This window comes from Pocillopora verrucosa, chromosome 9 (assembly GCF_036669915.1).
Source record: "Pocillopora verrucosa isolate sample1 chromosome 9, ASM3666991v2, whole genome shotgun sequence".
Classification (NCBI taxonomy): Eukaryota; Metazoa; Cnidaria; class Anthozoa; order Scleractinia; family Pocilloporidae; genus Pocillopora; species Pocillopora verrucosa.
Window position 1 is genome coordinate 17,498,764 of NC_089320.1, and position 25,388 is coordinate 17,524,151.

A 25,388-nucleotide genomic window follows, 5' to 3' on the forward strand; every position below is an offset into this window, starting at 1 on the left:
ATTTAGTAATGTGTAATTGGAATACCCTTAAAAAGATAACGGAATCTGGAAAACCCTCCTCGATCGTAAATCTTGTCTCTGCCTCTACTGCCAACAACTGCAACCCCCCAACTATTGACTTTGCAAGTCTTCCAAGAGAAACAAACACACCACATATAAGCATTGTAGAATTACGTTTATTTCATTAATAAATGCAACCAAAATGGCTGTTAATGCAGAGCAACAGTCGCTGCAAGCAGTAATTCATATAAAGTTCGTCGCAAGCCGGGGTCTCTTACAAAAGCGCGAAAACTAATAATATATGAAAAGCGCGAAAGTAACAAAGAAAAAAGAAGAATGTCTTATTCTCTAATGCATATGCGCACAAGAAACGCGAAAAATTCCGGTACATAACGAATGGATGACGAATATATAATACCAGTATTATATAACATTCAAGTATTCCCTTTAGCACTATAAACACAAGGATAGAGAAATATCATGAACAAGTTTGGATCACGTAAACAGATTAGAGAGCATTGCAAAGTTCAAGTAATAAAGCTTTCAGATGCCTGTATGTTGAAGAAAAGACCTAATTAAAATTCCAGCCGTCACAGAGAAACGTAGCGTTTTTAAATCGGATTGTGACGAAGCACTTATGGATACAAAAAATTACAAAACGTTCACTGGTTCAATATTTCCTTCATTTGCAAAAAGAATAGTAACTTTCAATATTAGTTCGCGTTATTTATTCCATTTGTTGCCTCAAATCACTTAGTACCTTTGCGTGACTGACAGAACAAGAAAGAAGAAAATTTCCTCTTACTGTACCATGGTACTTCAGTGAATCACTTATCCGTTCAATCCCTTTCACTCGGATCAAAATGCGAATGGGAATGGCGATCTTTGAATTTTTTTTTTACTGCAAGTGGTTGTTAAATCAACCTACAACCTCCTATACCGTCCTCTTTTTATGATACTCGCGGATAAAGAACCATATTTTCAACTCCTTCTGCTCGCCTTCCAAGTAAATTCTGTGGACATAACCTTCAAGCCCCACACCAGGCGACGTTCGGACTCCAATTGTAAATTGAAGGATCGCTTACTCAACATAATCCTGCATTCTTATAGCTGGTTTCCTCACCCTACCACGACTGGAAACTCCAATAATTTCGTTTCCAGGCGAATCACTTCCGCTGTCCGAGTCATTTTCGTTGTAATGCACGCGACGCGCAGACGAATTTCTCCGTAAACTTCGTCGCGAAGGCGCAGGAGTTTCATTTCTTTGCGACGCGTCGCTAGTCCTACGAGAAGAACTCGCATTCGATTTTCGTTTGTCTGAGTGAGACGCACCAGTTTTAGCAGAGCGCTTTGAATTTGGCCGCATTGTTACAGTGGGCCGGTGAGTAGGTCGAGCTGCCTTTCGACGAGTTTGCTGTCGTGACTGCACAGCGCTGTCGTCACTGTCTTCTTCTTCTTCTTCATCTTCATCTTCATCATCTTCCTCTTCATCGTCTTCGTCGTCCTCCTCCTCTTCTTCTTCTTCCTCGTCTTGTTCTTCATCTCCTCTTTCTTCATCGCTTCCTTCACCTTGTTCTTCTTCTTCTTCGTCGTCGCTACCCTCTTCCTCTTCGTCTCCATCTTCTTCTTCTCCTTCGTCGTCACTCTCTTCTCCGTTTACACTAGAAGAACCCCGCGCTAAGGACGTACTTCTGCGCGTTGAATACCTACTCGCCGGCGGCCCATTCGAAACACTTTCCTCCTGTCTATTCTGTTGTGTCCTTGAAGCAGAGAAACGCATAACAAGCTCGCGCCGTGCACTTGACCTTGTTGATCTAGTCTGTCTACCACTTCCTGTATCATCAAAAACGCTATCGTTATCCCGTTCAATACGGGATTGGGAGCTGACCCGAGAGCTTGTTCGGGTTTCTGTCCTCGAAGTAACGGTGTGACCGAAACCGTTTCTGTGTTCTGAATCTGACGTAAAAGGGGCACGCGTGCCTATTGAACGAGTTCTGCTCTCTCGTGCGCTAAGAGAATCTACGCCGGAATTAACGCCTGAGTAATGTGCTGCATTGGAGGCAGCCTGGTGTCCCGAATGGGATGTACGATGTCGTGACACACTATTGGTGTTTGGTGCTTGTGATTCTAGCAACCGCATGGTCCGTAACCTGGTGCGTCGGGCACCACCTGACGCAGCCTCGTACCAGTCTCTCAATACGCTGTCCACACGATCCTCAAACATGGCGGCCAGACGAATAGTCATTCCATAGATCTGAGAGAATAAATACGCAGATTATTATGTACCTTTTCCTTACAATATCAATCAAATGAGAGATGTACCATCGTACGGTTGCTAACTTGATATGAAACCAACGTCGTGGAAACCTATAAATGATTATACGTCTCAAGTGAAGTTTGCCAACAGAGAAATATTTTACCAAACGATGGGGCAAAGAACCTTAATTCTGCGAATAACGTCGCTTTCTGGGTCGGTCATCTTCTCTTCCTCTTTGTTTGTTGGGCGAATTAGGGGTAAAAAAACAAAAAACAAAAAAAAAAATTTATCAGACTGATGGCATGTTCCTTATCTATGCTGCACCCCGAGTATCAAAAGTTGTCAGTACTAATTTTATTCGCGCCACAAGCGTCACCAATTTTTCACACAAGTCAGATAATATCGCTTTACCCGTGAACGCGGCATGGTGTTGTATGCTCTTGAATTCGAGAAAATCAAGCGCACATCTCGGACGAAAGTCTCCGGGTCGCTATACAAGTTGTCTTCCAATCGGCGATAAACAGTGCTGAAATCCATCGGTTCGGCCACTACCTCGGTGTAGTCCTAACACAAAAAGTAAATATTAACGGTTTTAAGTTAGGCTGGTATTGCTTAGGGTTGAACGAGAAACCAGGGCTAATTTAATTTCAATGAAGTGTTCCTGTCATTAAAACGGTTAAAATAGTGTAAAACATTCGTTTGACAACACACACAAACATGCACACACAAAATCAGTTTAAGGCGAGTTCCTTCCTGTTTCACTACCTCTTCTTTTTTGAGTCCTTTTTTTACGATTAAACACCCTAGGTTCACAAGTAAACTCACCGGGAAATCATTCAGATCTACAGGGTGTCGGAAGGGCGTGGCATCTTCACGAGACACCAAGAAGTCTAACAGCTCATGAGCAGACTGCATCCACGGCTGGAGTCAGAGAGAATATATAATTAGTCACTGAAAAGCTCTCAGACAATAGAGAAAACACAACAAACCAAACAAAAACAACAACAAAAACAGGTCGCCGTTCGCACACAGTTTTTGTAGGTCCACATCAGTGTTGACACCAGCACAGTGCAGACGGAGTTTCCCAGCTTTGGAGTAGCCACCCCACAAAAACAAAATCCGTTCACTGAAGTGTTTTCATGCGTAGTATCAAAGACTCAGCTGAAGCAAAAGTCTACCAGGGTAACCTTGGAGCCCCCGGGAAGAGGGGGCTCCAAGAAAAAATATGGCCTAACTCTGCCAACAAAAATATGGCCTAACTCTGCAGTAACATTACTTTTACGTAAGCAAAATGTTTTTCGCGAGCTCGTTTGTGCGGAGATATTGTGCCATTTTATATGCAACGAGTGAAAAGTCAAGGAAGAATAAATCATAAAGAAAGAAGGAAATGTGAGCCATGTATAACTGCTCGTAAAGCAACGGTAAAGACAAGCTTACCTCAACAGGAGGGGCCTGCTCTCTCTTTATATGTTTGTTGTGACTTTCGGAACTGGATGATTCCTGAAGAAAAAGAAGGTTTTCTGATTAAAAAACAATCACCTCTCTTTCCATTGTGATTACACGCACTCTAAGCGAGCGCTTGATGCTATAACGCTTAGTCTACAACCTCAAAAACTATTAGAAAGTTGCACTCACTCGTTTTCTTTTCCGAGAACCTGGCACAGTAGAATCCTTAGGAAGAGGTACAACAAAAAATGTACAGCAGTTAGACTTGGGGAATTGAAAACCAGGGGGAACAGTCGAGTTATATATTACGGCTCGATAAAACATCGCGATCGGGCGAATAACAATAATTAAGTTCGTATAGCCCACTAACAAGCCTGCCCTTCAGGCTAAAGTAAGCTCAGCGGTCGTATTCAGTACCTGTGACGTTTCTCCCTCTCCTGCTGACTCTTCGGACATATTTTCAACCTGAACCTGCAGAAGCAAACATAGGTGGGGGCTTAAATTTTAGAGAACTCTTCTATTGAGTGTTGCTACCAAACCCTAAGTAACAAAGTCGAGAAAAAAAAATGCCACCAGAATCGACTCGCTGAACTGACGCGCAAGAAAACGCGAGGGGCCAAGGTACGGCATTATTTCAATTTACAACTTCTTAGTTCAGTGTGTGGTACTAGTTGCTAAGATCAAACACAGGGCGAAGTAAAGCAAAATTAAAAGTATTCCCAGATTACTTTCCACTCTGAAATGAGAATTGCTTTAACTTGCTCTGTGAAAGGTATCGTATGGTGGCATTCATATATCAGCTTTAGAGAACACTCTAGGAAAGAGAAGCTAATCAAAGGTTACAATAATTAGTCTTTTGCAACTTAGTCTTAAGTACAATATCGTTTCACTAAGAAGAGAAGTAACTTGAGAGCAAGGAAATGTTTAATGCTCTCAATGCAGCAGCTGTTGGATCAAACCTGGAAAACCGTCAAAATTTAAAACAAATCTCAAACCTCAACGTCCTCGATTCCTTCTTCGTCTTCACACAGTGAAAGTATATCGTTACACGTGGAGTCCCTATCATGTTAAAACACGACAACAACTTTATTTTAAGGCTTATCCTGGGACCTGAACTATGTTTTTGAGTAGTTCTTTCGATTTCAAAGAAAAGTATATGCAAACGTAAATAAAGAGTGGGTTAAGTTTTTACTTAAGAACGCTTTGAGGCATTTTATTGATATGGCCAGTAAAAGAGGTAAGAGTTTTAACATTAACTTAAATTAACCGCTGATGTTGTTGTTTCTGTTATTCTTACTTTTGAGGTTGTTGACTTACTAGAAGCCTTTAAGGGTGGTACACCTCTTTGTAAAAAGCTTTTGAATATTACGTCGTTTTTAGAAACAGTGGTGGGTGATACTCGGAGTAAATCGGATAGCAAAACTGAATAAAAATCCAAACGAGGCAGAAATTTAAGCCATACTCACCTAATAAACGCATTCAACACAGACACGAGTTTCATAGAATTTCTAACAATCTGACTTTCTTCCTCGTTGTAAAGACGAGCATTTCTTTCCAGTTGTTTTACTTCCCAAAGAAGAGCAGTAACTCGCCTTAAAAGGTAAATAAATATATAAATAAATATGCATACTTCATCAAACCACGCTGTTGTTAAAATGACAGCTCGATCAGCGAGATTTTGTCGTAATTCTTCTCTCGTACTGAGGAATAATCTGACTATAGACTAGAATGGAATCAATGCCAGTATCAAAGAAACTGCACACCAACACCCTTCCCTTAAACCGACTGCAGTCAATTGATAACAAGTAAGGGTTAATGTTGGGTTAGGGGAGGGGTCGGTACGCAGTTGTTCAGAAAGTGGTATTGAATCAAATAATGAAACCTTCCGCTTTACACTCGCTGACTTTTTGACACCCAAAGTGGAGCGGAGAGAATGAAAGTCTAACGTGATAAGTGTAAAAATACGAAAATTTTACTCTGCAAATGTATACATCATGCGCGCCTTTATTAATCTTCAGCCATTTTCCACGTTTGGTTTTGAACAAGTTTCACAGAGATAGTGCTACACCTGCCATTCGAAAAAGTTCTACCCTCTAACTTGTCTACGGAAAATCTTTGTAAGTCCTCTTTCGTAATTCTTAACCCTAAAACACCTGATAGCGAATAGGTAGTTCTCTCTAATAGCTGTCCTATATTTCGTTGTTTATTAGTTAAGAGAATATGGAGTCGTATCAAAATAACGCTGATAATAGAGCTGATAAGTTTGTCTCTCCTCATCACCTGCTGTTGGAGAATAAATTGAATTTGCAGGGAAAGTTATATTCTGATCTCAAAAAAATTGAAAACAACACTTCAAGACTCACCTGTAATACTTGTTCAAGAGCTTCTCCCGAATGGTGTTCAAGTCGGTAGGGTAAGGCACTACAGACCAGTAATCCGGGTATTGTTGCACGTCCACCGGGTATACGAACGGCCCCGCAAAATTCAGCTGACTCAGCGCTTCCAGACCTGTTACTAATCTCTGAGACATGGTCTCCCGTCCCTCACCAAGCCATTCGGACTCTTCATCCGGGTCATACGCCAGTGAAAGTCGATCGTCATCGGTCAGCGGTATGTTACTAGTTGCTGCTCCTGAGGCGTCGGCGGAAAGATCTGGGTTGCCAGGATCTGAAGGAAATAAAAATACAAAAAAATTGAGAGAAGACGTGAACTTTTTTTCAACACGTTGAAGAAAACTTTCTTCCATTTTGTTTTGATATTCAAATTTTAGAGAAAATGAAAGGGATTCATGAGCAAGACATTTCGATCTCCCCGTGAATCTCTCAAGCTTAGGGTGAAAATTGATGCTGACCGAGCGAAGAGTTAGGTCGGCCTGCCGTGATAAGGTACATCATTGAGTACATACCATGTTCAGTGACGGGCTGAAGGTCCCAGGGGCTCATTCGCTCGACCTCTCCTGTGTCCCATCTGAAAAATTCCATAGGTCATAATATTAGTCATTTAATATTAGTCATCACCTAATCGTCAGTTAATACATAAATTAATATCCACTCGCTGGAGTCAAGTAAAAGCGTGGGGTAAATCAGCGGATCTGATTTCAGGGACATTGCGCTCCAACTAACACAGTTGGTCAGTTACTGTTTCTGACTGTAGCGGCCTCCGCGAAAGGGACTTTCCTGATATAATTAAGACATCTCTGAACACAACAGTACACGAGACTGTAAAATCAAGTGAATCAGTCTCAGTGCAACAGTTCTTTTATAGGACTCTGAAGATAAGCGTTTACCTTTCTCTGTTGCTATTTGTTTCCCCAAAAAAGCTATATCAAGAAAAAATTACTGCATGGTCATTCTTCTCACCTGACAGTGAAGCACTGAAAGTGAGAGTCAGGAAAGTCGGTTTGGAAAGGACTTCTATCCGTGATCTCGCCCGCCCACCACGTCTCGTCAATGACACTGCGAAAGCGATTGCCTAAAACAAGATGAAATACCGAAAAAACATTGAAGATACATCCAAATTTTTGTTTGATTTATCTGCTAAAGTATAAGAGAGAAGTTTAGGAGACCATCACTCTTATCTTAGGTGAATATTAGGCAAAGAGCGGCTCCCCCTTTTCGGCGAAGTCCATCGCACAAGTTAAAAAAAAAAAAAAATCAGTAAAGATTTCTTCGTAAATAGAATGTAGCATTGTCCTATAACCTAACTCCACTCTCTAAGAAAGGAGAAAGGTCTCAAACAAATGCTTTTGAGATTAATCTTGCAAGCCCTCAGGAAGAGACACACAACAACATGGCGTGACCCTGCCGTAATCTTGCTTGTAAGAGGGCAAGGTACAGTACAAAATCCGCTCAGAGAGCTTCTCAGAGTCCCGGGCACTAACACGTACTGGTTAAAGAAACACCAACACCAACACCAACACACGTTAAAACTAGTTGAACAGGTTCAACGCGTTGGTGTTTATTTCTGTCGTAAAATTGCCCACTCTGTAGGCTGAGGTTTACAAACACTCTACTCTATAATGTGGTATGAAGCTCAGAGAAATTTGGTCTGAGAGAGGATTTAATTTGCAGGAAAAGAGATCGACTTTTATGAATATCATGGCTTAGAATGATCATTGTACAGTTGCATGATTCCCTTCCGGGTCTGACTGTGGCGAGAGTGGGGACAAGATAGAGATAATTTTCCAAAATTGTTCTCGAAAAAGGTGGAATTCTCCATGATTTTGTCAAGAATAAGGTTGCAAAGGGCCACTAAAAGTGGATAGTCATACCGGGGTAACGCAAGTTTGAGGTGTTGGTGTAAGATTATATCAATACAATGACACAAATCCACAGCTAGGCAGCTAGGAGATGGTCGCGTCAGACCGTACTTGATAAATTGGAGGAAAGCCTTCATCGCCTACAGTTAAACTGACTTAACATACCAGGTCTCCAGTTTTGGTTTATGGACGCGTCATAAGCTTGCCGCAATACAAGGAAGTCTAACACATCTGGGACGTCGTGATATCTGGCAAAAGAAGTGAAATCAATGAATACTTCAGCAAAGAAACCCAGCACCAATCATGCGTTCGCAAAGAATGTATTTAACATTTTGAGTACGGAATAATAAACCAATCAATAGGCAGTATTCTCTTACTTGACAGTGAACGTTGCTCCTGTGCTGTTGCCTGTCTCTGGATTTATTAGAGCTGCGATTAAAAGTAAATAGGAAATTCTTTAGGTGAACTTTATCAATATTTCTTGTCTAGGCAACCGAAGCCGTGATTTTCTCAAGACATTTGATGGAAAGTTATGAAAAAAATTTTTCCTCGACACACCTCCTAGTCCAAACCCGAAGAAAAGTCTTCACGAAAGAGTTGTCATGGACGAAAATTCCTAGTTTAGAGGACTTGATGAGGACACTTGTCAGGGACATCGTAAATAGGTAAATAAGAAATTCAAGATACAGTATATTCAGTTTGACGAAGAATTTTTGTTAATAAGTGCGTTTCCAAAGGTAAACTAGCACGTGTTCGAACAGCTAATTTAGAAGGAATGCATTTGGAGCAAAATCAAGAGCAGAGAGGTTACCTAGTTTTAAGCAGCAAAGAGTTGGTGGACCAGCTGAGTAATGCAGACTTACAATGCGACACAGCTCTTCAGCCTACAAAAAAAGACAAAAAATTATAGTGAAGACAAGAATATCGAAACTAAACTTCGTCATCACCATCTTCCCAACAATAGCGTAACTTCATTTTCTGCATATGAACACACACCCACTCCACAGTTCCTCCGATCGCTCTGACGAAGGACTAACGCTCGAAACGTCAGCTTTGAAACTCTTTACGGTGGCTTATTTAAGGTACCAACTCAGTTGATAAAACTAAATTACCCTGTTATTCTCTCCCACCAACGCAGCACCACGGTTTCTTTAGAAACTTACCCCCTTTGAACGTGATAAAGAAGGCTAAGGTAGCCTACCTTTAATCTCAGTTTATAGAAACACTGCTTCTTTGGATTGATTTCGTAACTTTTCAGCGCAATCACTTCCTTTACGTACAGTTCATGGCCTTGACGGAAATAATACACCTGAAAATAGAGATGAAACCAGGTCGTTCACAGCTGGAAAATAAGATGATTCTTAAGTGAATTTTAAAACATCAAGAACACACCAAAAGTTCGTTTCGTATGCGTAAGAAAGCGCTCGGCAGACAAAGGCATGCGAGTGTTGCGCGGGCACGCGTTTAATGCTAGTGATGAGAATGGAAGTGATAGGAATCTGCGCGCACAATGAATGATAATTTCTGCGCAAGGAAGAGGGTCTTGCTGTGTTGTACGTGAACATTAGGCATTAGGGTGCATCTGCGTGAGTGTCGGAAGGCGGCACGCGTGAGTGTTATGTATTTTAATCAGTTCAACCACCCATGTTTTGGCATTTTGACGCAAACTTTAATTGAAAACTTTTCTCAAGAACCAAAGAAAAAAGACCCGCTTAATTTGAGTGCCCTAGATAAACATTTGTACTTCGGCTCACTTATCCGTCAGACAACCACCACCGATTTGTGAATTTTGGGTTGCGCAAAGGCAATCGAGGGAACATAAGGGTTCCAACGATTTTGCGCACCATAAAAACTCTCTAACTTTCTGAACGCCAGTAGCTAAGTCTATAGTTCAGTACGCGAGAATCAAGAAAAAGTTAGAAAGAAAGAAAAGAAACCAATGAAAGCCTGAAGTAGACTACTCGTGAGAAAACACCTATTAGGACAAAAACTTTTTCAACAGATAAACAAAGACAATCTCCTTTACCTCGTCACCAATCTGAGGTACGTATGGTGAGATGCGCGTGACTGTGCAGATCAGCCAGTCTGGTGGCTGATATAAGCTGAGTAACTCCTGAACTTCGTCTACTTTAGGTTTTTTGGCCGGCTGAAAACAAAACACGAATGAATTACATCATGTTTCTCTGTTTTTCTGACAACCTCGTTGCACACGTTGTTTGTATTTTTTTCAAACAAACCTGATAACACTTCATTCTGTAATAGAGAAACAACACTCAAGAACAATTCAAGCCAGATCACAAAAAAACAAAATTAATACACCATCATTGCACAGATGAATACCAAACGCAGGTCATATAAAACCTTTACTTACTCTCTTTTTCTTAGCAGGTTTCTTGGCTTTTTTACTTTCTTTTTTAACCTTGGGTTGCCGCTGAGGGGAGCTGGGACCTGGCTGAGTCGCTTCGGTCCCTTCCTCCTCTGATGTACTCAGTACTCTACACACCCGCCTTGAGAATGAATAAGCACATATCACAAGAGATAATTCACCATATCTGAAATCATCTTAGCATAAGTTGGATTTTTTTTTTTAGTATTGAATCTTGAAATAATCGTTTGTCAGGGTAGAAAACATAAAAAGTTATGAGTAAACAAAACGGAACGAGACTGACTAACGATAAAGGATTGACACGAATTGCCTTTGACGAACTAAAAAAGTTAAGGCTCAGCAAATTTTCGAAGATGCAGAGACCGTGATGTAGCACCTTTCTGACAATCAATCCAAAGAAAGATTTGGACAAAAGATTTGAGGTCTTTCTCTTTGTGGAGGAAGACTGCAGAGGTTCTCTTCTTCGCCTGCTCGAACGTGCATAGTCACCGCTGACCACAAGAAGATAATGGAAAAAAAAAAAGACACTTTATGACAAAAGAAGATTCTAAAAATTACGTGTTCAAAAAAAAAAAAAAAATGTATTCACCTTGGACGGCGGTTCTCAGTCTGTTGCTGTGTTCTAAGTCCAACTTCTTCCGTCCAATCCGAGTACTCACTTGATTCACTGTTGATAAGAGTAAACAGTCAGTGAAAAATTACTCAAGTCACACACCAGCCCTAGGCCGTCAAGTAACTTCTCTGTCACGCATACCCTACACAACGATATAGCCAGAACCGTGTTCCCACATACCTACTACTCTCAGACCATTCATCTTCCTCGTCTTCTTCTTCAGTATCGCTAGGCGTAGCTGCTGCCTCCTCTTCAGCTGATTCCTCTACGTCCATAGAGGCAGTAGCTCTGGTGGAGTAAGTTTGTCTCCTTGTTCCACGAGAGCTCTGTCCAGCATTCCGCCGATTTGAGGTGCGACGAGCAGCCTGCTGAGGTCTTTCTTCGGCAACTCGTGGTTCTGGTACATGAACCGTCACCTTTGAATTGAACGAGAGACAAAAATATTCAGTACTAAATAATCGAAAACCATTTACCCGACGTTAAAAGACTCTATACCAAACAAGGGCTGTTAAACTACTAGATATACCTTTCAGACTTAAAATATAGCAACACATTGTTACTCAAGACTGCCATACAAATACTTTCTAGTCTTCACGTCAATAAGTAATAATAATAATAATAATTTATTAGTTGTATAGCCCTATTTACATGTACAGATCAATAGTGCTTTACACTGAATAAAAATTAAAAACCTTATATATCTAAATAAAATTTACAATAGTAATGGTAGCTAAAAATATATAAGAATAAATTGTTTTAATGTAATATATCTGAGTTAATGATTACAAAAAGCTTCATTAAACAGAAACGTTTTAATAGCTTTTTTAAATTTATCCAAACACTTAATCATTCTAATTTCATGAGGAAGTCTGTTCCATAAGTATGGTGCTGCTGCCTGAAAAGACCGATCTCCAAATGTCTTCAGCATCTTATCCTTAGGGGGCTCAATCAACAGAGTACTTACTCTTTTGGATGTCGAGGGCAAGGCTCGTCTTTTTTTCTCTCTAAGATAGTTCAACATTTCTTCTCTTCCCAGTAACAGCCGTCTCTCCACATCACTCCTACAAGTACAAACACATTTAAGATTGAGTCTATTTTTGTCTCAGAATATGAAGGAAAAATTAACCATTTAAGAACAACTTTCTACCCAGTGTCGAGTTTCGAAGGTAACGCGAAATCTTATTGCTTTCCCACGTTAATAATTGGTCCAAAAAGGCTCACGCCACCTTTTCGATCAATCAGATTCAAAACTATGTTCAACCAAACGCGACTTGAATTTTGCCTTAAGTTTGGATTGGCGCCTCTTGGCATTTTCTTTAGTCCTGATTAGCCATCCAGCCAATGAAAATCATTATTGTTACTTAAGGTTATGGCTTTACGACACTCGGTTAAAATGTGTTGTAAACACTTACTTAGCGATGCTTGGCTTGCTATCAGGCACAATTCGTCTATTTCTCCACGCTGCAGTGTCAGACTCAGACACGTCCTGAATCACAGGCACGTTACCGTGAACCAGCCGAACTCCTTCCACGTCACCCATCTGACGCATGCCATAGTTACGGCTTCCTCCGGGGCTCTGGAGGGGAGGTACTGCTCCCTGACCATGAGGTGGAGGGGAATGAAGACCTGCTGTAAAAAGCAGGAGAAAGACCAAGTTTAACAAAGCCCATTAATCTTTTGTCCCCAAGGAGTGACTAGCGTCTAATTTCTCCTTACAATATCACCCCTGAATCACACATCAGGGTCACGAGAAAAAAGAAAATGATCACCAACCAAAGAAGCTCTTGATTGTTAAACAAATTCTCCTTGTCAGCACTTTAAGAAATGTATGGAGAACGGTACGGAAAATACAAATGCTGATGTTAGGGTGGAAAGGTTAAGACAAACTTTACTTTTTACAAATAAACTTTGACTCCCAAGATCTGATCAGTCATTCTCCCCTCAGGTTAAACGCATCCTCTCACAAATAAGGAGGGAGAATTTGGTGATATGTAAAGAAAACACAGTCCCCCTGATAAATAAGTGCGTTCTCATCACCTTCTTACTGGATAACATATTTACATTGTTTGGAGAAGTCACAAGTTGATCACTTTTCGCGGTTAAAGGGGTTAGAACTTTCAATCGGTGCGTCCCGTTGGTTATAGCGGACTTTAAGAGTAGCTTCGATATTGGGCCGCAATTCCGGAAATGAGCCCGCGATCTTTGGATCGGGCAGATCGATGACTACACTGGAGAGAACGGCGGAAACCGAACCTACATATAGTCTCAGGGGGACTGGACCGTTTCCAGCGTTCATTTACTTAATATTCTTGATCATTTATATCAAGAGATTGCGTTAGATCGGTTATATATATAAAAATAAAACAATTTAACAAACCTGGAAATATATATATATAAAAAAATAAACCATTTTAACAAACCTGGAAATATTTGCCTTTCCTGCGCCTCAGCAGCTTCGATCTCTGCCAGTAGGGGAGGAAGATCTTCCCTTGGTGTGGGAGGGGGTTGAAGGGCAGGCCTGGGTGGGTCGCGGACATTGCTTCCGTGACCTGGCACCAGACGCTGAAAGTGCAGTGGATGAGGATTGCCGTCTACATCGACCAGAAATGGAGGAGGCATGAGATGTGGGTCCGTCTGGGTCTGCAAAACAAATACATGCATAGTCAGGGTTAAGGTACCTACTTGCATAGCTACAGCATTTATTTTCCATTCTCTTGCGGCAAGAAGGAGTATTACTACAGTAGTACTTCTCCTGAATGAGTTGGCAGGTCCATTGCAAGTATTCTTTCACAGCCTAGAATCTTGTCAGGTTCACTTCTAAAAAAGTGGTTGCCGATAATACCTTTTAGTGGAGACAATGGTGTATGGCCCAAACCATCGGCCCTGAAGATTTCTCATGCGTACATACACACGTTTTTCATAAGGTAAATTTTACCCGATTTTTGGATGGAAGGTGAAAGGAAAAAGTTTCAATGGCATAAATCTAATTTTAAAATGCTCTTTACATTCTAAGAACATTCTCCCAAAACTCCTCCTCTCCTGTGGAATGTGCTCTAATTAATCACGTTTGGCAAAGGGCAAGTGCGTACCTGTTCATCAAGAACGTAGTTGTTGGAATCTCTTATAAGTGGTCTGTAGTCTGTGTGGAAAAACTGTTCACTAGGAACCTGCAGTGAGACAATCGAAATGTGTAAATGAAAATGCTCAGTTTTTATCTGAGATCAAAGTCACCCGGATTGCCTACAAGTCAAGCTGCGAGGCAAGCTCGGGGCGAAAAGTGTACACAAAGCTGCAAAAAAAGCAGACTGCAAGATGTGGCGGCGCAAGACCAATGAATGCAACTCCCAGAGAGCTCACATGTGAGCTGTCCATGAGCTGTCCCACGTTCGAGACAAATATCAACATCTTTCTTTAGAGAAATTTTTTATTCAGTGTCGAAAGTGATTCGGGCTTGATTTGCTTTTATTTCACTGCACTGTATCTAAATGTCTCGTCCAACTTTTCGGCTAATCAAATGCAAAACTCAACTCGATTACAATTTGTTCACTCGCGTTTTCCCGCGCTTCAAGCTGTATGTTTGTTGCTATTTTGAGCCGTGACATTTTCCCTGGTTCTGATGGCCGTTTGATGAATTTTCTCTCGGTCTTGTGACTCTTAATCGAAAACCACTCCGTGAAAATTACAGGATAAAAGGTAACGTGGAACACGTAGTAGATAAGAGTGTGTTATAAAATGTGTCACCGAATTACCTGGCTGTAACGATCACTTGAACCATAACCAAAGATACACAGATGGCCGTGACTGTCTGTTGAGGCGAATTTGAGGCCATCCGGTGAAAACTTGCAATCGAACACAGCCCCGTGGCCTTGACCTTCAAGCTGAAAGGAAAGAGCACAAGGTTGTTAATCTACATTTTGAATTTTTGAAAAATTAATTCAACATTAGGCAAATAGGTAAAGAGAAGAGATACAGTAGTATTTCAGCTGGAAGATTCTATTGTGATCATATAACACCAAATTCATCACAAAGATTGCAACTAGAAGACCTACTCATCAGATCTTGGGAGTCAGAGGCTTGCTCAAAGCATGAGTGTACTCACTGAATTATAGAAACTCGTGATTTTAACGCCAGTTCGGAGATCCCACAAAATAACATATCCATCATGACCTGCCAAAAACAAAAATTAGGCCCAAGCCATTAAAAAGGAACTGTTGAGTATGGTATCAAGACAGATTCCAGGAGCCAAGAAAAATGAAAGAAGTTGAGAGATGTGAACTCCATCAAAATGCTTGTCTTCAATGTGTGCTTCACTCTCCACATAGATAGCCAGTTTCAGTGTCTTAAAGTAATTCCATCATAATTTAGGGAAGATCAAACGGACAACAGAAATTAAGCAAAAGTCAGAATCGTGGGAAGTTTGCAATGGACACTCCCCGAGGTGGCTATTCTTGAGCACTGTTTCCAGGTCATAATGAAATTTGGAATGAAGGTTTTTGTGGAAGGAGGAGAAAAGCCCTCCGTGAAAGGATGAGAACCAACAACAAACTCACCCTGCTTATGACAGGTGAGGAATTGAACCCAGTCCACAGCAGTGGAAGGTGAGCACTCTCACCATTATGCCATCCCCACTCCCCAGCCAATGCAATCAATGTTTAATCACTTAAAATGATTTGGCATGATAGTGAGAATCTTTTCTTTTTTTTCTTTAATGGACTGCTATTTTCATGCTTCAACCAAGTTTATCAGCCCTTATTTTGACTTCAGTTTAGCATGTTTCACCTGCACTTAGAAGAACATGGGGGTCTGTTGGATGAGCCTCTAGGACAAACACTTCATCTTGATGTCCCTGAAGAAGTAAATTTGATATCATTCAGTGTAATTCACACCCAAAATGAACCTAAATTGTACCTAGCATGAACATGTAAGGAACGGAAAGTATTAATGCACAACTTTTTTTCCCAGAGGAAATGTTTTCATGAACAGGGAAGGTATACATAAGAAAGGAGGGCTCCAACACAAAGAGGACAGTTAAACTACAGTTGGAACAATATTTGGAGCACTGGGCCCAGTTGTTCGAAGGCCGATTAGTGCTAACCCAGGGTTAGATTTTAATCTGGGTTTCTTTATTCCTTTACTCTAAAGCCTTTTTGGGAAAATTTTCAGTGTCCTTTTCAAAGCATCAAATAGTCATACTCTAGACAAAAAGAATTCGATTTAACTTTCTTTTAAAGCTTTTAGATCTGAAATCGGATTTCACACTAACCCTGGGTTATCTTAACCCAGCTTTGAACAACCTGGCCCTGGGCTACAACCATTTGGGCAACTAGAAACATTTTCAAGTAAAGTAATGCTCTTCACAAGTGAGCCACAATTTCAGCAATTACAGAAAAGAAACCTTAAAAAAATAGCTTTGCTTTCAACAGGACTTGAACCCCTGACTCCAAGACACTACATGTAGTTGGGTGCTACTACCAACATGAGGTACAAAGCCTCTCATTAGGAGTGGGGAAAATTCAGGTGACATTTTTTGTTTCTATTTGGTGTGCAGTAGTCATTTAATAAATTGCAATGTTTTCTCTTGACAACCAAATTTTTTTCATTCTGGGGACCAATTAATGATTTTGGCACACCATGGAGCACTGATTTACTTTTTTCCTCAGATTTAAATTGGAAGGTTGGGCTTATTCAAAGCCAAACTCTAACTTTGGCATTCCTGTACCATACAGTATCCTCAAATGATGGTGCCACTATGGATTTCAGTTCTTAACAATACTGATACTTACACAGAGAACAAGTGAGAGATTTCCTGTAGCTGCTTCCCACACTTTCAGTGTATTGTCATTAACAGCTGTAATCACATGCTGATCCCACAGATCCCACCCGACCTGATACAGCAAAAAATGGAACATTTCTCAGTGTGATTACTAATTACAAAAATTGAAACAAAAGTATGGAAAATACTGGATCAGCAGTTTCTGCATCCCTGAACTCCCCACACATCATTATATAAATTATTTTGTAATGCATATTTCAAAATTATTCAATTTATCACTAAGTTTACCAAGTCTTACCATGGTAACTCTTGGCTTCAGAGCTCTGACTGACTCTTCTACTGGTGATGAACTGTGAGGTTAAATAAAGCAACTTTATAAACAAAACAAGTCAAACAAAGCCAATTAAATTACAAAATCTACTGACAATAATCCACTCATTCAGAAAAGTACTCAATATTTACTAGGGTTTTCCTCAGGATCAGAAGTAGGTGGGCAACTTGCTTAAAATTAAAAAGTCCTTATTACATGTAGGTACCAAGTTTTATAATCCATTTGCATTAACTAATATCTTAAACATCTTGAATTTATGGTGAAAGTCACAAGTCAACACCTTCAGAGCCACTCCCCGAGTCTGCCTTCTTCTAGCTCTTAGACAACTAGACAACTCTGACTATGCATAATGCCTGAAAAATGATGAGTTTAATAACTCATCCACACTTTGGGACAGGAGAGTCATTTTTGAAGATAAATTGGAAAGATATTTGAAGTAAAGAGTTCAATCATGAAACATACTTTGGAAGTCTCTTGCTGACATCAATCAAGATGGGTCTCCATGCTGATCTGTGAAAATACCAAATCCTAGCTGTGCCATCTCTTGATCCACTGAGAAATCTGTAAAAGATATATTATTTTACATCTCTCAATTATTTCACTTTCTACATACATTAGATAAGATATGTACTACATACATTATATAAGTCAGAAAATTTATGACTTAGCAATGAATTGTTTCATAATCCCAAATGAAACAGTTGAGATAACTTTATGGCCCATTTTACACACCATTAAGAAGAAGTGTGCAGATTGGCAATTTTTAATGTTTTATGTTTCAAGATGACTAACATATTCAGTTTGACTTGAAACCCATATTTTGCAATCTTGTATTCAAGGACATTCACAAAGGAAACATGATTTCAAAATCTTTAAACTGAAGATTGACTTCTAAATGGAGCTACAAGTACATGGAGTCACATGGTGTATAATTCTTTGATAGAAATTTTAATAGCATGTAAATTTGATAAAGATGAAGCACCAGTTTGAATGAAGAGCTTTTCATTTGGCCTATGATTGGAAATTTTTGCTGCATTTCTATCTGGGTTTTTTTGTAAAGACCTTTAGTAGGGATTTTCAGGCCACAAAGGTAACTTTTGGTATATTTGGATATGCTATTTGTTCATTCCTAACAGTAAACAACCCATCATTGCAAACAAACCTGTCTCCTTTGTGACTAAATTGAATACTGTCCACATGATCCTAGAGAAGAAACAGGTATGTTTAAAGATCAAAATTTAATCAATCCAGAACTGGTTTCAAGACTTCACAAGAGAAATGCTAAGTATAAAATTAAACTCACACTGTGGAAATCTAACTCAGCAATTTTCTCTGGTGGCCCTGGAGTCATTTGGTATATTCTTATATAATGATCTGTACTTCCTGACACTAAGAATGTTCCTCCTACAGCAAAAAAAAAAAAAAAGAAACCAAATCATTGTACAGATACCACTACATGTACTGTATGTCTTAGAGACATAAAACATAGAACTAAAAGCAAATTTAGATTATAAAATTAATAGGTTTAGTGCATCTTTCTATAAAACCATGCAAACATGGAAGTTAAAAGCTACATGTCAACATAAAGAACTTCCTGTTATGGTTATCATTGTTAGTCTGTAGTAAGTATTCTTAATATTCCCAGTTCTTTCAGTATTTGTTTATTTTCATCTCATTCATTTTCATTTTCCAATTTTTACTTTTTGTAGTTTCCTTGCCTTTGACAAAAGCTTTGTATACGATGAATTAAAAATAAAATGCATGTGCAAGATGTTTGATTACTATTTCTTAGGTAATCATTGTCAAAACATAGATTTTCTAAATGAAGCAGCTCAAAGAGCTTTCACAGTTGATTCAAGTGAGTTCCACTAAACGATTAACAGCCTTGCAATCTCATTATGCATCTTGAACTCCACAACTTGTATGTTATTCAATGGTGCAGCAGAAAATTAATAATTTAGAAACACTGACTAAGAGTACTTTGTATGATGTTACCTGGACTGAATGAGGAACACACCATCTGTGTTCCAGGTCGTGACTTCTCAATGAATCTAATAGGCTTGGAGCTTAAAAAAAAGAAGTACAAGGAGGTTAAAATTTGACTAATACAAACATTTCTTTAAGCTGTACATGGATTTGACTTGTGAATCTTGCCTATTTCAAGACAGCTCAAATACTTAACCCTTTCACTCCCACAAGTGACCAAGACAGAATTTCTCCTTACAACATCAATACAATATCAACTAGGCAGGTGATGAGAATAGGGAAGAATACCAATCATGGGATTATTAGTTGATGCAATACCAAATTCTCTGAACTAACATCATAAGAATTGTATGGCAGATAGTAAGGAGAATTACTAATTAGATCTTGAGAGTGAAAGGGTTAAAATGGGAATGGGAATAAATGAGAATTTAGCAATAGACATTCCACAAGGTGGTTCTTCTTATCCACAATTTCCAGGTCAAATTGGAATTTGGAATGTTGGTTTTGGTGGAGGGAGGAAAACTGGAGGGGCCAGAGAAAACCCTTGCAGCAAAGACAGGAACCAATGACAAACTCAATCCACATGTGATACCAGGTCTGGGAATCAAACCAGGGCCATGATGGTGGTAGGCAAGTGCTCTCACTACTGTGCCATTCCTGCTTTGCAAACTGACTTGTGTGTAATGCAGAGTATGCCATACTATTTTCAACACTCACTCAAAAGTTAAGGTTGCTAAATCCCATTTCCAAAAGCAAACTGTTCCATCTCCACCAGTGGACACCAGATACCTACGATAAAATAAACAAATGCATAATTCAAACTACATCACTGTTGGCTTACGATACATGAGAGTATTTCTCTTTCAATTTAGATTAAGGCTATTTTTTAAGAAACTTAAATGGCAAGATAACCAAATGAAATGGTGTAAAGCTTTACTGAATTTTTTGAGATAAGGAAAGGCACATTAGATAAATATGTTTTTCTTATAACAATAATGCACACTAAACAAAACTAATGAAAGCTAAAACATCACCTACCCCTTTTATCATACTACTACCACCACAAATATAAATTTAGTTATCATAAGCGTGTAGACAGACAAAAAAAAAAGTTGTAAAATAAATAAGGATATTGATGGACTTGAAAAAAAGGAAATCTTAACAGGGAACTGAAACCTAAAATTGAACCATTTTTAAATTGCAGCTTATAGATTAAGTATCAATGTTCAAACATTTTTTTTCAGTCTTTGGGCTCAACTTTGCCTTGAAAGATTTGATTTATACCATGTTTTGACCCAGTAGCATCGCAGCTCGGAAAATCAACATCAGCCATTGATATTATGTCACACGTGGGGGAGAAAAATCATAACCCTTAAACACAATCTAGCTATCACTTTTGTGATTTCTCAAATTAAGTAAGAAACAAACCAAGAAAGAGGAACCTGAAAATTTAAATACCTTGATTCATTTAATGGTGAAGGGCAAAACTGTAGATGAAAAAAATTACAGCATTAATAATTAAAACTCTGTTCTGAAGAAAATTGATTAACAATTAAATAATTGCTACAGAATACATTTTCCATTCTAGAAACAAAAACTATTTCAAGTACCACACCTGAAGAGAAGTTATCATGCCTGTATGTCCCTGGAGCACTGCTACTGGAACTGTGGATTTTATAGACCACACCCGAATCACCTGAAACAGTTCAAAAAACATCACTTGCTCACTTACTGAGTTGAAAGTATACTTGGCACATGTTGAAGATAATGGTAATAGGACCGAGTGGAGTCTGTAATCACATGGTCTTTAATCATACCAGTGATTAACAATATTCGACATGAGAATGATTACAGACTCAATTAAACAACACAAAGTCCTGTTACCAATTTATCATAACTGTTACAAATTCCTGAAAAAGCAAATACATTTAGGACAAACATCTCTGGTAGAGACAGTGTCTAAAATAAAAAATTCCTCCATTTGGGAAATTTCCCAGTTTTCATCCAGGGTAAGTAGTTGTTGCTATGGTTGTTAGGATCAATTCTGCGATTAGTAGATTTAGCTGAACAGCTGTACAGAATGATAAGTGAAAAATAAAACAGCTAATGCACTATCTACATTTGAGGAAACTGTAATGGTTATGATTAATAGACACAGCCACAAAGTACCATAACTCTTTCACTACCTCCACTAGGTAAGCAAGAGATAATTTCTCCTTATAATATAAATACAACATCAAGCAGACAAGTGATGAGAATAAAGAAAAATATCAATTATTGATAAGTTATGACATGAAATGGAGTGCAATTTGGTGTGAATAAGCACTTCTGAATTTTTCAAGGCTACAAATTGCACTCACCCTACAGGCTTGTGCAATTTTGTTGACTTTGAAAATTTTACTCATACTTATTTACACCAAATTGTTCTTGAATTCATGTTATTACTTATTGACATGAAAGAAGGATCACAGATAGTCAAGACAGACAAAATTTTGACTGCGCACACAAGCTATTTGTAATTTTCACTCATGTTACAACTTTGTACTTGTGTTACATGAAAAATGCACTCATATTTAGCTACTCATGTAATTTTTTCATGTGTAGCAATAAGGAATTATTGTTGATCCAACACCAAAATCTCTAGGCTAACATCATAAGGATTGTATGACAGACACTATGGATAATCACTGGTGAGATCTGGAATTGAAAGAGTTAAAAGCAATCATGTACAAATACAGCAATAAAGGCTGATTCAGTGACACCAAAATCAGTCTCCTACAATAATATATAGATTTATCCAAGCCTAAAAGCAGAGCTTGCATTTTTTTTTCCCACACAACTTGTCCTGGCCAGGACTAGAACCCAGATCCTCCAACTCGGAGCCCAGTGCACTGACCACTGAACTACTGAACAAAGCTGTGGGGTTGGTGTGCCTGCAGTACAGTTGACCATGCATGTCAAAAGTAGCACCTTGTACACTTGTACAATCATACATCAAAAATTTTTTGGCTTAATGGGTTACTACTATTTTGTATAATTATGGAGCTACGCTCTGCGAGCTCTGCTATAAAATAATAATGATCGGACAATACCTTATCACAACTTCCAGCTGCAACAAGGTTGTTTTCATAGCTAATTGCAATATCAGATATCTCAGCTTGATGTCCTCTCAAAGTGGCAAGAAGTCTACCATCTTCACTGGACCAGATTTTAACCAAGCTGTCATCAGCACCCTGCGAGACAATTCAAATATGAACAAATTCCTTTTATCGCCAGCAGCTTCATTTGTAATAACCAAATGATAAGGTCTGGGAAGTACTAAACATGAACTGTCACTGGCTGAGGAACAAGCAAAGTGGAGAATATTATTCTTACAAGCTAGGAGAATATCTCTAGTTTGTGAAGGGTTTTCACAATTTGTTTATTCAGTCTTTAGTTCTTTTACTTCAATGTCTATTGGACTTCTTTAAAATCAACTTACCGTAACAATGCATTTGCCACTTCTGTCAAAGAGCACACAATATACAGCAGAAAGATGACCAAGTATTCTGCGATGCTATAGAAAAAAACACAAACAGGTGTTACTAACCTTTATAACATGCAGGCTCAAGAAAGTTGACGTAAGCTATGTACAAATACTTGTGGTTTTTAGGAGTAGAAAAAACTCACCATAGATATTTTTGTGTAAAGATTTGGTTGTGCCACATTTCTGATACTGGACGTTCCACTGATCTCTCTGCTGCATAACACATGACCTGAAATACCATGAAAGGAATTAGTTAAGGTATCATTTTTTTATTAAATGGCTTACCTCAGAGGTCTTCTTAAAGAAGGTAGAAGAGTAATAATCACAACATAGAAACACTCAGGAACTCAGGAACATTAAGGCAGGATATATTCTGAGTCCATTGAGGAAAAATACAAAAACAAGTGAACTGCATGAACAGACCATTTTCCTAGCAATCACTATTCCACTCGATTTCAACCCTACAAAGGTGCATTTCCTACAGTGTATTTTTACTGCTATTTATTTCCTCCATTAGCTTTGCTATTTTGCAGGTAGGGATTGTTAGATATGTATTTTAATTGCTAAAATATATAAATTTTGTTTGATGTTGTTGTGAATAGACACTAAGAATTGTTTCTGTTCAACATCTCACCAATATTTCCCGGAATCCTTCTTTTTACTGGTGGCAATAATGGTGCTCCATGATAACAAACAGCTAATGAGCTCACACTTGGTTTGCTTGGTTCTTAGAAAAAATAATAATTAAATGAAAGGCATTTCATATGTGCACTAAAAATTAAAAAATTAACTGGAAATTAATCTGGAAATTAACAGAGCTTTTTCCTAATAGAGTTTTTTCCACATAACTTTATCTTGCTCCAGTCTGTAAGCTTCACTCTAGGTGAAGACTAGCTTCACACTAGTAAATTTCAAGTTGTACTGACAGAGGAAGTATTTTGGGAACAAGAGGCTGAAGTTGGTGGGATCAAGTTTATATGATGCTCTAAAGGATCGTTCATTTGATCTAGCAAAAATATTTTTTAGCCATAGATTGTGGTTGAAAGTCTGGGTCACTTCCAACATGTTCCACGTGCAAAATAACATTCGTTCGGCATTTCAGAGAAGAGAATTTATTTAAAAGTTAATGAATCAAACTTCATGCAGTCAGCACACGCAGCGTAGTACCTGAAGATATCCGCAACAAATTCTGCCTTCCAGCTCCGAGCAAGGAACGATAGCCCTCTACACTCCCTGGTACACATTGCTCGACCAAAGGTCCGAGCCGTTTAGCTATTCGCAGTAAGAAATCATCTGGTATGTGGTTATTCTCGGTAACCTAATGGAAAAAATATTGGCGTTGTAGATTCATAATACCCTATGGTTTCCCTCAGATTTTCTACACATTTAATGCCACAGGAAAAAATTATATTTTCAAAACCGCAAGACCACAAAAAATATATGGTACAGAAGATCGCAAACGTTCAATGTGGTAACCAGGCCTTCTTTACAGAACAAGAAAACAAAATGTGTTTATTTTGCATAAAGGAAACCGAAATAAAATTGTTCAGAGCAACTTTGATGTGTTTTTTTACGCCCGATCAAGACTGAAACTTTGAAATCGAAACGAAATGAATACTAGAGAAACGAGCGCGAGCGAATCTGTCCTCAGTAGTAACACGACGAGCTAGATATTAGATCTTAAGCCACTAAGCGGCGGAAATGAAATGCTATTTATATTATTCTGACGTCGTGTTGACAGCTGGAATTTCAATCTCCCATTTGCAATACAATAGGAAACTGAGCCGACACGCAGCACCCTCTGATCTGATTGGCTCGCTTGAAATAAAAACCATAAATAACTGATTAGCATATGAATAGACAAAGGCTTGGTATGCATAAGTTGTTGGGTGTCAAACACAGCCTAAATTTCGTAATGAACGCTGCAAAAAACACAATCTGCTTGCCAGTCGAAAATACGCTCGGAAAATAAATTTCTCCATTTTTTGTCGGGCTTCGCCCACACGATGCTAGGAAAATAAAATTTTGTTCCCCGCTTAAAAATCCCCAATAAATTTTCAAGGCTGCAAGTCGAGAAAAAGCTTTAAATCGCGCAGTCGACAAGATCTGTAAATGGGGTAAAAGTGTACCGTTTCCTCGTAGGTTTGGTCATGTTCTTCGCCCCTCCAATCCACACGACGACGCAAAAGCTAAGAGAGGACATACAGGAAAGGATCAACTATCAACATGGCATGAATTAAAATCTATTGTCTGCTTACCTCGCTGGGGTCAAAACTGTTCAACTGAGGAGCTTTCTTTGCTGTAAAATATATAATGTTATCGTAGAGGTGTAACTGCACCTATGTCCAACGGGTTTTAGAGAAAAGGGGTACTTACCTGATGTTCGACCAACTCCTCTTTCAATGCCTGCGTGAGAAACGGAACGTGTTGGTTCGAAATTTAAACGGAATAAACCCACGCAAGTTGAACTTACCAATCCAGCACGTACACAGGGGCCCTTCGAGAGGAACTTCGCGATCAGGAAATAAAGTTCTGTAGGATTTCGGACAAGAGAAAAGAACTATAAGGTTACAGGCAGAGGAGACAAAATGTGACCGAACGAAACGAACCTCTTTCAACATCCTCGTCCTCGGTGTTCACCATTCTGGGTTAAGGCTTGTATGAACAAAATGTTCTTCTTGCCAAAATAATCCTACCGTCATCTCAATTGAAGAAAACGTTCGTTCTTTTCGCCATCAACGGTTAAAGCGTGACATGGCGGCAAACAGCATTCGACTTTCTTTTTGTCATGACATCATGCATAATCATAAAG

The 25,388-nt window shown here is 39.1% G+C and overlaps 1 protein-coding gene across 1 annotated transcript; it reads right to left on the bottom strand.

The window, feature by feature from the left end:
• Positions 1–156: 156 nt before the first annotated feature.
• On the bottom strand, positions 157–25,352 carry LOC131778218 (PH-interacting protein-like). Its single transcript, XM_059094606.2, has 44 exons — positions 25,186–25,352; positions 25,050–25,108; positions 24,953–24,982; positions 24,706–24,765; positions 23,744–23,894; positions 23,211–23,303; positions 22,720–22,805; positions 22,532–22,606; positions 22,143–22,283; positions 20,666–20,746; positions 20,509–20,537; positions 19,768–19,839; positions 19,060–19,130; positions 18,368–18,468; positions 18,227–18,267; positions 17,527–17,625; positions 17,032–17,083; positions 16,744–16,845; positions 15,740–15,806; positions 15,060–15,127; positions 14,710–14,838; positions 14,050–14,127; positions 13,381–13,600; positions 12,373–12,589; positions 11,925–12,021; positions 11,141–11,376; positions 10,937–11,014; positions 10,333–10,468; positions 9,988–10,107; positions 9,163–9,270; positions 8,773–8,845; positions 8,339–8,390; positions 8,127–8,209; positions 7,063–7,174; positions 6,609–6,670; positions 6,067–6,370; positions 5,170–5,295; positions 4,699–4,762; positions 4,121–4,174; positions 3,893–3,928; positions 3,695–3,757; positions 3,083–3,178; positions 2,669–2,821; positions 157–2,254 (listed from the first exon to the last, which is right to left on the bottom strand). Exons 1-44 carry the CDS (start codon positions 25,217–25,219, stop codon positions 1,082–1,084), a joined length of 5,382 nt encoding a protein of 1,793 aa, XP_058950589.2. The 5' UTR covers positions 25,220–25,352; the 3' UTR covers positions 157–1,081.
• Between the last annotated feature and the right edge of the window lie 36 nt (positions 25,353–25,388).

Excerpts from the sequence above, each read along its gene's own strand:
- LOC131778218 (XM_059094606.2), bottom strand. The coding sequence starts at position 25,219 with ATGGTGAACACCGAGGACGAGGATGTTGAAAGAG. Across the intron at positions 19,840-20,508 it reads TCACCATTAAATGAATCAAG|GTATCTGGTGTCCACTGGTG; the intron begins GTATTTAAATTT and ends ATTTTATCGTAG. Across the intron at positions 17,084-17,526 it reads GTCAGCAAGAGACTTCCAAA|TTCATCACCAGTAGAAGAGT; the intron begins GTATGTTTCATG and ends TTAACCTCACAG.